General features: G+C 53.4%; 1 protein-coding gene across 14 annotated transcripts in view; it reads left to right on the forward strand.

Moving 5' to 3' along the window:
- Positions 1 to 5,343, forward strand: part of PTPRF (protein tyrosine phosphatase receptor type F) — a 382,606-nt gene extending 377,263 nt beyond the window's left edge. For all 14 annotated transcript variants that reach the window (XM_051624854.1, XM_051624859.1, XM_051624865.1 and 11 more), the window contains 5 exons: positions 1,630 to 1,756; positions 1,984 to 2,109; positions 2,771 to 2,925; positions 3,383 to 3,518; positions 3,659 to 5,343. In XM_051624854.1, coding sequence (XP_051480814.1) covers positions 1,630 to 1,756; positions 1,984 to 2,109; positions 2,771 to 2,925; positions 3,383 to 3,518; positions 3,659 to 3,727 — 613 coding nt within the window. In that variant the 3' untranslated portion in view covers positions 3,728 to 5,343. The remainder of the gene's footprint in view (positions 1 to 1,629; positions 1,757 to 1,983; positions 2,110 to 2,770; positions 2,926 to 3,382; positions 3,519 to 3,658) is intronic.
- Positions 5,344 to 9,170: the final 3,827 nt, after the last annotated feature.

Here is a 9,170-nt window from a genome sequence, read left to right on the forward strand (position 1 = left end):
TGGCACAATGCCCCTCCAGCCTGGGTCTGCCCAAACACTTCTTAAGGGCTGGTGACCTCCCAGGAGGAACAGTCACTGCCAAAGGGAATGGATGTTGGTGCAGCCAGGCCAGGGGCTCTGTGCCTCTGTCCCTGCTCCAGCAGCTGAGCCCAGGAAGGGTTCCCAGGAGGAAGAGTGGGCAGGAAGCAGAAAAGCACCCCTGGGAGCATCCCAAAACTGCAAAACTGCAGCAAGCCAGGCTCTCTCAGGGTAGGACAGAGTAACAAGGAAAGATAAAGGGACTGGAGAAAAGCTGTCAGGTAGCAGCCTCTGCTCCCTCCTGCCTGTGTGGCTCCAAGCCATTTAACACCATGTCATTAAAGTGACCACCTGCCTGTGTGCCCACCCCTGCAGGCCGGTGCCTGGCAGGCAGGCTGCAGCTGCAGTGCCCTGCGCCAGAGCTGATTAAGAGCAACGCTGCTTTTGCCCCTTGGTGATGCTGCAGAGGGAGGGCTGCCAGCATGGCAGGTGGTACCATTTCATGTGCTACCTGCCCCATTTCTGAAGAGTGCTGTTACCCCTTCCCATCCTTTCAACCAAGCAATCTTCTCAGTATATCTAAAGAGATCAGTTGGCCCAAGGTCCTGCAGACATCGGTGATGCTACATCTTTATTAGCTCTCTTGTTTCATTCTGCACCCCCACTCCCTGCTTCTTATGATGTCTTATAAATGCACCTTGAGCCAGCCCCTGCCTTCATCCTGCACATTCCAGCTGTCCTGCAGCACGTTCATTAATTTTCAGCACCAGCAGGGGAGGATGCCACCCCGCATCCGACGGGCTCCAGCGCCCCGCAGTGGTGAGCCGGGCCGTGTCTCCACCGCCGTGTGGCGCCGGATCCGTCTCCCACACTCTCACAGGTGGCTGATGGTGTGCCAGGCTGGGCCCTGGGCGAGCCAAAGAACCCACACGCCAAGGGTGCTTTCTTCAGAGTGGGTGCCAGGCTGGAGCAGGTCAAGCTCTGCTTTCACACAGGACTTTTTGAGAGAAGCTCTGATTCTCACTGGAAGCAAGGACTAATTTGGAAGCTTCAGAAAAGTTGATAAAATGGTACTGGTGGTTTCCACGCTGCCCCAGCTGGGGTGTGTGATCCAGGTGACCTAATTCAGTTGCTCTGTGTCTTCCCATGTAATGCGAGGGACAGTAGGTGCTGCAGCAAGTAAAAATGCAGGAACCTGGGGGTACTCCTGGGATGGTGCCCAAGCACGGCATCTCCTGCCAGCCCAGGTGAGTGCTGGCAGCCTGCTCACATGGGCCTCGGTGCTGAGAGGGCTCTCAGTGCTGCAGCACTAGGGACAAGCAGCAGGGAGAGGCTGAGCTGGGGACACTGTCTCCCCAGCAAGAACCGCATTCTGCACCTGGTGGTGCTCACCACATCTCTGGGGAGCACTTCTTAGAAGACATGCACTGGGCAGGCTCATCCCCCCCACACTCCATTTGTGGCTAGTCCTAGAGACCTGTCTCCTGCAGCTGCATCGTCAGGCCTGCTGCACAGGGTCCCTGCTTCCAGCCCTCCTGGCGCGCCAGCCCACAGAAGCAGCTGCTGCCCATCTCCCAGGAGCTGCTCTGAGCACCATTATGTTTGTCACAGGCAACAGAAGGCCTACATTGCCACGCAGGGACCACTGGCCGAGACCACAGAGGATTTCTGGCGGATGCTCTGGGAGCACAACTCCACCATCGTGGTGATGTTGACAAAGCTGCGCGAGATGGGGCGGGTACGAATACTGTTCAGGGGGGAAGGGGGCTGTGTGTCTGGTGTCTGTGGGCACAGCCTCTCCACTCACCTCAGTCTGTCCCCAGCACCAGCTGCTCTAACCCAGCCTCCTGCTAGCATGTTCCATGGCTGACCCTGTAACCCTATAACCACTTATGCTCCCAGGGAGTGGGAGAGAAGAGCAGCAGTGTGTTGGTGCTGATGTCTCACTGTGCTTCTCATCCACAGGAGAAGTGCCATCAGTACTGGCCTGCGGAGCGCTCTGCCCGGTACCAGTACTTTGTGGTGGACCCCATGGCAGAGTATAACATGCCACAGTACATCCTCCGGGAGTTCAAGGTGACAGATGCCAGGGTGAGTACAGCTGCTGGCTCCCCAGCTTCCCTGCCTCCTGTGCCTCTGCCCCACCTCTGCCTGGCCCAGGCCAGCAAAGGGAGCATGCAGCATCTTTCTTCCTCCTGGAGGAACCTATAAGCAAGGTGCTGCCTTGCATTACAGGCAGAAGGGGCTGCTGCCCCTCACCTGTTGCTTTCACCACAAGTTCTTCCTTGCCAGCTGTGTCAGCCCTGGTGAGCAGCTCAGGGTTCCCAGTCAGCACCAGACCCTGCCTTGCCTGTGCTGCACACTTGGGCAAGCATTTAACATGAGCCCTCTGCACCTGGAGTCTCCATGTGCAGCATCTGACTGGGTGCTGGACCTCTGTGTGACAGTAAACATGGTACTGGGGTGGAGCTGGGCTCCAAACAGGACCAGGGCACTGACCCAACAGACCTTGCAGGGATCCAAAGCCCTACTCAGTTCAGTCATGCTGGGGTGACTATGTGAGAGCAGAGGCAGGCCCCATACGTTCAGTGAAAATAAGCCTGGGCTCATCCATGGCCTGTGCACCCTTTCACCTGGCCTGGGCCAGGGGGTCTGAGAGCAGGTCAGCAGCACCAGTGCTGAGGGGAGCAGGATCAGCCCCTCTCGCTGTCTCCTCATGCACAGTTCACATCTAACGCCCCTGTCACTCCAGGACGGCCAGTCACGGACCATCCGCCAGTTCCAGTTCACAGACTGGCCTGAGCAGGGAGTGCCAAAGACAGGAGAGGGCTTCATCGACTTCATCGGCCAGGTGCACAAGACCAAGGAGCAGTTTGGGCAGGATGGGCCCATCACGGTGCACTGCAGGTGAGTGAGGAGAGATCAGAAACCATCTTTGCCTTCCTCATCGCTTGGGGATGTCCCCTACTCCTACCATCTCCCCTGAACTTGGTGCCCCTCCTGCACACCATTGGCAAGAGGCAGGCAGGGGATGATGAGGAGGCAATATCCATGGGTGCCATTGGAAGCCTTTCTGCCAGATGACTACATTAACCCAGTGCCCTGGTGGTACTGGTTTGCCACTCCTTGGAAGAGTCCTTGGGCAAGGTAGGATGCCAACAGCAGCTTGGCCCAGAGGCAAGGCAGAATCAGTGGGCCCCATGGGGCTGGGGGGGCACCTCTGGCTGACAATATCTCTGTGGCCTCTCCTGGCTCCACTGAGCATATCCCCATACTCCAGGAGCTTTCACTGCTCCTAGGAGCTCTTCACAGCCTCGCTGGGGCTGGTGGGTCTCTAACAGCACCTCTTGCTCCTTCCACACAGTGCTGGGGTCGGGCGCACAGGCGTCTTTATCACGCTCAGCATCGTGCTGGAGCGGATGCGCTACGAGGGGGTGGTGGACATGTTCCAGACGGTGAAGACCTTGCGGACGCAACGGCCAGCCATGGTGCAGACAGAGGTGAGTGTCCCTTCCTCCCTGGGGTGGCAAAAGATCTGTGCAAGAAGGTACGGGGAAGTCAGCATCACTGGTTGGGCAGCCCCATTGCCCAGTGTCCTCAGCTGCTCACTTCTCACGCTTTGCCCCTTGCTGCCTTGCAGGACCAGTACCAGCTGTGCTACAGAGCGGCACTGGAGTATCTCGGCAGCTTCGACCACTATGCAACGTAACTAGTGCTTTCCTCCAGTCGCGGTGGGGATGTCTAGGAGTGGAGACGGGTTCCTCTGAGACAGAGTCGCCCATTCCTCAGTCCTTCTGTACAGATGGAGATGCTGCCCAGGCAGCAAACCTCCACACCAACCAGTTCTGACCACGGCATTTAGGAACTTCACCCCAGCGCCAAACGAGGGAATCCAACTCCAAAAGCATTTCCAGTCTCTGGCTGAATTTCTGCTCATGTGCATCTCTCGCCCTCTCTCATGCGACTGCATTTCACAGCGAGGCTTTAGGTGGGTGGAATGGGATCTTTTTTTTAAACATGTAAAATAGTTACTAGTGGGTTTTATAATCTCCTCTCTCTTTATTTTTTATTTTTTGCAAGTCTTAATGTTTTGCCCAGGCAGAACTGGACCCGCCAAACCTTTGGGAGTTGGGTTGTTTTTTTAAATTTCCTTTTGCTTTTACATTTTTTACTGCCCTGTGTTTATTTCAGCCCAGTCACTGCTGGTTCTGCCCATTTTAGTGCAGCTTCCTTGGTAATTTGCAGCAGCTGGCTTGTGGTTCCTGCCCAGCTCCATTCCCCATAGGCTGCTTTTTAATCCTCTGTAGAATATGAAATTTCATGGAACTGGACCTAAGCTACCAATTATTTTTTTAGCTTTTCCCTCCCCTCCATTATTTCCTGAGTAGGTTTGGGTTTGGGAGGGCATGTGGGGTCACCAGAGAAGCGGTCCCCTTTGTCAGCTGGAAACTGTTCAGTCCCATCACAATGCGTGTTCAACCACTCCAGTGACCGTGTGTATTGGCAGATCCCGGTATGACGTGAGTTGTCGTCGCCTTGTTTGTGAGAGACCCGAAATCCCAGGCTCAGGGCTCTGGAGTCTCTTTTTGTGTGTCTCGCTGGGAAGGGGGCAGGAGAAGTGAGTGTGTCCCACACTTCCCCGGGGAGGGGACGGGAAGAGAAAGACGTGGCCCTTTTTGTTAATCCCGTGGTTCTGTCGTGCAAGCGCCATTTTGTCACCTCTCACCAGTGAAGTGCATTGGAGCATTGACAAAGGCACGGAGCACAGGCTCAGCCATCCCCAGAGCAGGGCTGGGCAGGCTCTCTTTGGAAAGCAGGGTACTTGCAGGGAAGGGGAGGGCAGTACACATGGCTTCAGAGGTTGGGTGTATCTATAATTTCTGCTATCCTGCAAATGCTAAAAGTCACTAGAATATATTACTTTCCGCTACTTCAGGACGTTCTAATGAACCAATGTGGCAAGACTACTGGACTTAATTTAATGGTACTATATATTAATACTCCTTATTATATCACGCTTGCACTAAAGACAGGGATTGAGCAGCCCTCTTTTGAGTGCATTGAGTTATGAATAAAGGTGGTGGAAGGGTATCTAATTGTATTATCACATGTATTCCGAATGTTAAGAATCCAGGCTACGTTGAAATCAGCAATCAGGGTTGGTAACGTTGGAGGACACATTCATTTTTACCTTGTGGATGCATAGTGCTGTAGGGGTCACTGTTGTATACAGTCTGTTTTCTATTTGTTAATAAAAAAAAAAATCTACAGCATCATTGCATAATTCTTGATGTTAATAAATTTGAATAATCGGGTTTCATACAAGCTGGCTTTGCTGTCTGTTTCTTCAGCACTAAGCAGAGGCCATAGAGTCCCTTGGAGATGGACACACTTCCCAGCCTGTTGCCAGAGAAGTCCTTTCCGATGAGTACATCCCCGCCATGAGTGCCTCACACTTCCTGCAGGGACCCTGTGCCAGCAGGGAGCTTGGAGACCCTCTGACAACCCCCATTGTGCATGCCTGTGCTCACCTCCTGCCCACCTGCAGCCATACCAGGATGTACCATGAGTCCTTGGCACCTCCAGGAATGGCTCCTGCCAAGTCTGCTGCCCCCTGCACTGGGTCCCCTCCACTTCCCAAAGGATAGATCATTCCCAGCAGGAGGAAGCCAGTAGCCATTTTCTGCCCAGACCATGCTCTGCAGAAGCTATCCCAGTGGTGGCTGGAACCTGAGACATGTCCTCCCCACCTGCTCTACTGCCAGTTACTAACCCTCAGAGGATGCCAGGCTGTAGCAGGATACAGCCCTGGGGTGACGCTGAGCTTTGCTTGTGGGTTTGCAGCAAAGAGAGGGGTCAGTGGTGGTGGATTTGGTGGCAGTATCAATCCTGGATGAGACTGAGCTGTTTCCAGCCTCCTGGGATGCTGCCGTGACACTGTTCTGTGGCACTCAGCACTCACTGACTTTGCTGGAGCTCAGCCACACATGGCGTTTCCTGCCAGGCCAGACTGGCACCCAAGCAGGTGCCAGATGCAAAATGGTGTTTCCCTGTCACCCAGCTGGTTCCTCCCCTAGTGCTTTGCCCCCAGTGATCTGAGGCCAGTGGAGCCTTTCCCTGGCTCTGCTATTGGGCAGCCCCACTTGAGAATGCAAATCCAAGGGTGAGCCAAGCTCCTGTGCAAGGCATGTGCACGCATGCATGTGCCAGCACCACTGGCATCAGGATGCTTTGCATTGCTGACAGGGCCCAGGGTGTTGAGGCTACACAGCCGAGTGTGCACCTGCTGCTGGGGGGCTGTGTGCAGGAGGAAGCATGCTGTGCTAACCTTGAGCTTTAGGGAGCTGGCTGGCTGGGAAGTGGGTTGTGAGCACCTGTCTGCTCTGCAACAGTAATGCTTTGGCTGTGCTGCTAAACTGGTCACAATGCTTTCAGCATGTGGATGTGCCACTCACCAGGCACTGACACATGCACAGCGTGAACCTCTAGTCTGTGTGTGGCTTCCAGTGCAGTGATTTGCTCTCACCAAAACCAGCAGTTGTTGGAACGCTTGTGTACATGCGCAAGCACGTGTGCATGTACCTTCTTTCTCCTTACCTGAGAACACCTGGGGCTTCCCTTCTAATTTGATGTTGTGTTCTTAGCACAGACTCTTTACAACCAACCCAGGGAAAACAGGAGGGAACAAACGCTCCCAAGTGAGCGCCCCTGTGGGCTCCACTTCTCTGCCTGCCATGTGTAAGCAGAGCGTGACCTCTTCGGGTGGGCAGTGAACTTACCTACCGGCTCAGAAGAAACAGGAGGGAGAGAGAACAAGTGTCTCAGCACAGACCACACTGGGAATAACATGACTAAGCCCAGGACCCTACAGCAAGGCCCTTGCAGGGCAGATGCTGTGTAGGTACTTTCACTGCAGAGGTGAAACAGCGTGACCGAAGCGTTATGGTGCCCTTACAGGGCTAATGTCAGTTCAGTGTGAAGAGAAGGCCAGGAGGCCTCCACAGTGCAAGGACATGCCACCTTGGCAAGGGGACAGATGGGCCCTCAGGGGACAGCCAGACCACAGAGTACTCAGAGACCCAGTCTTGGAGCCAGCACTGTGGCTTCTGCCATGGTCCAGGCAGAGCCATACTGCCTCTTCCCAGAGCCTGGCACTGCTGAGCTTGGGCTGCAGTGCTCAGCTTTCCCTGGCCAGGAAGGATTGATCCTAGCTGCCTTTTTTTTCCCCATCTTCTCAGGTATCAGTTTGAGACTTCTCCCTCCCTCTGGTACCAGCCTGGCTTCACAGTGCCACGTTGTGCTCCAGATCTGAAGGGAACAGTCCTGAGATGGTGCTGTATGGCAGCATTTGGCCTCCTTCCTTTGACCAACCATATTCACACTGAAGCAGTGGAGCTGGGTAGTTACTGGTGGCTTTTTCTTTTTTCCTCCTAGTGAAATTTTTCCATTCCTTAGTTGTACCAGGTAGTCCTAATGCAGCCTCAGATAAGCAGCTTTGTAAAGGGCACGGGTTGGCAGGTGGGATATAGCTAAATGGCAGTTAGTCAAAGGTGAATTCGTGGGCACTGAGGTGCTCCTCTGCTCTTTCTATTTTCAATTTTTTGTTAATTCCATTGATACCTATTGCAAGAGCTGTGTGGGCCCTGCCTAAGCTTGACTCGCCTCCTAGTGATGTGGAATTATAGGATCACAGAAATTTTGGGCTGGAAGGGACCTTTAAAGTTCATCTAGTCCAAATATCCTGCCCAAGCACTTGCCCTTTGGGATTCCATTACTTCAAATTTTGTTTTTCAAGGGCAAAATAGCTGTTAAATAAGGAAAAGAAACAGCTGCACCACTGAACAAATCTGAGCTGACTGTGCAGTAGCTTGGCAACTCCTTCCCCCACAGTCCTGGCATTTCTTGTTCTCAGCAATGTTGCCATTTTCCTTTATAAGGTCTCCCAGTTGGGTGACTTGTTTTGTTTTCTTTCCTTTTTTGCCTGTTCTGACCTGGTTCATTTCTGAGTGCAAGAACAATTCTGATCCTTCCAATTAAAAGCTCATTGTTGTCCTTTCGCCAGTTTTAGTAAGTAACCTCAGTCCACAGTGACGTGTCATCAAGCCTTCCTGCCTGTACATTTCTGCTCACAGCAACATCTTGCCACTTGTCATCGTAAAAAGAGACTGTCTTATGTCCCCTGATATTAGCAAGCCAGTCTGTCTTGACTAATGGATGGCAAGTGCAGCTGCCAGGCTACCAGAAAGGCCAGAAACACAGCATTCATCTCAAAACTGTTACCTGACAGTTGCCAGTGCTGGAACCTCCCTCTTTAGGAGGTTGAGTGTTGTGTCTGATGTGATTTTAATCACTTCAGGTTTCTCGTCCTTGTGCCTGACAATTAGGAGTCTGAGTGGGTCAGAGAGACAGCAGACCCCAGAAAATCTGTGCTGGAATGCGGTTTTGGTAAGATGTTCGGGGCTGCCACATGCCCGCAGCATGACACTGGAGGAAATGTGTCAGGATAAACATACATGGAAAGTAAGGTTTTGTTTAGGCCTGAGGAATCAAGTGTGGTCTCTGAGGATAATTACAAGCTCTTTTGCATGAATTATGCTTACTTATAAGGTTTCCTATTGGCACTTGCACATTTCAAAAGCATCCAGCACAACACGATCTGTGAAAATCACTGCCAGCCCAGCCAAGGGGGGTCACTATCCCTAGGCAGGCTCTGTCAAGCATTCAGTCTTGTCCACCCTTGAAAGCGATGCTGGCAGGTCCAATCCTCAGCACAGCAGTGCTGGGTTAGCCACAGCGCACGGAGGCACTTTTCCAGGTTTCCAGCTGACCGATTGTGCTGTGGAAACTCCTGCGGGCCGGGCCTGGCGCCAGTCCAGCCCCAGGTTGCATTTGCTGCCAGGAGTTTGCATAGCATCAAATTCTGCTTTGGCTTTGCTTACATACAGAAATTGTAGGAGTATAATTAGCTTAGTTAATACCTTCAGTTGGCACATGCCTACCCTGTGTCACCATTCGGCGCCCAAAACCCATTAGCTCACTAGAGCACCCGTTCACACAGGCTTAACAACCAGCCCTCCCGACTGCCCGCCTGCACGACCGGCCGCACCGCCCCGGGCGCCCTGTGCCCGCGGGGCCCGAGCCCAGCCTCCCCG

Source organism: Apus apus, chromosome 7 (assembly GCF_020740795.1).
Source record: "Apus apus isolate bApuApu2 chromosome 7, bApuApu2.pri.cur, whole genome shotgun sequence".
Lineage (NCBI taxonomy): Eukaryota > Metazoa > Chordata > Aves > Apodiformes > Apodidae > Apus > Apus apus.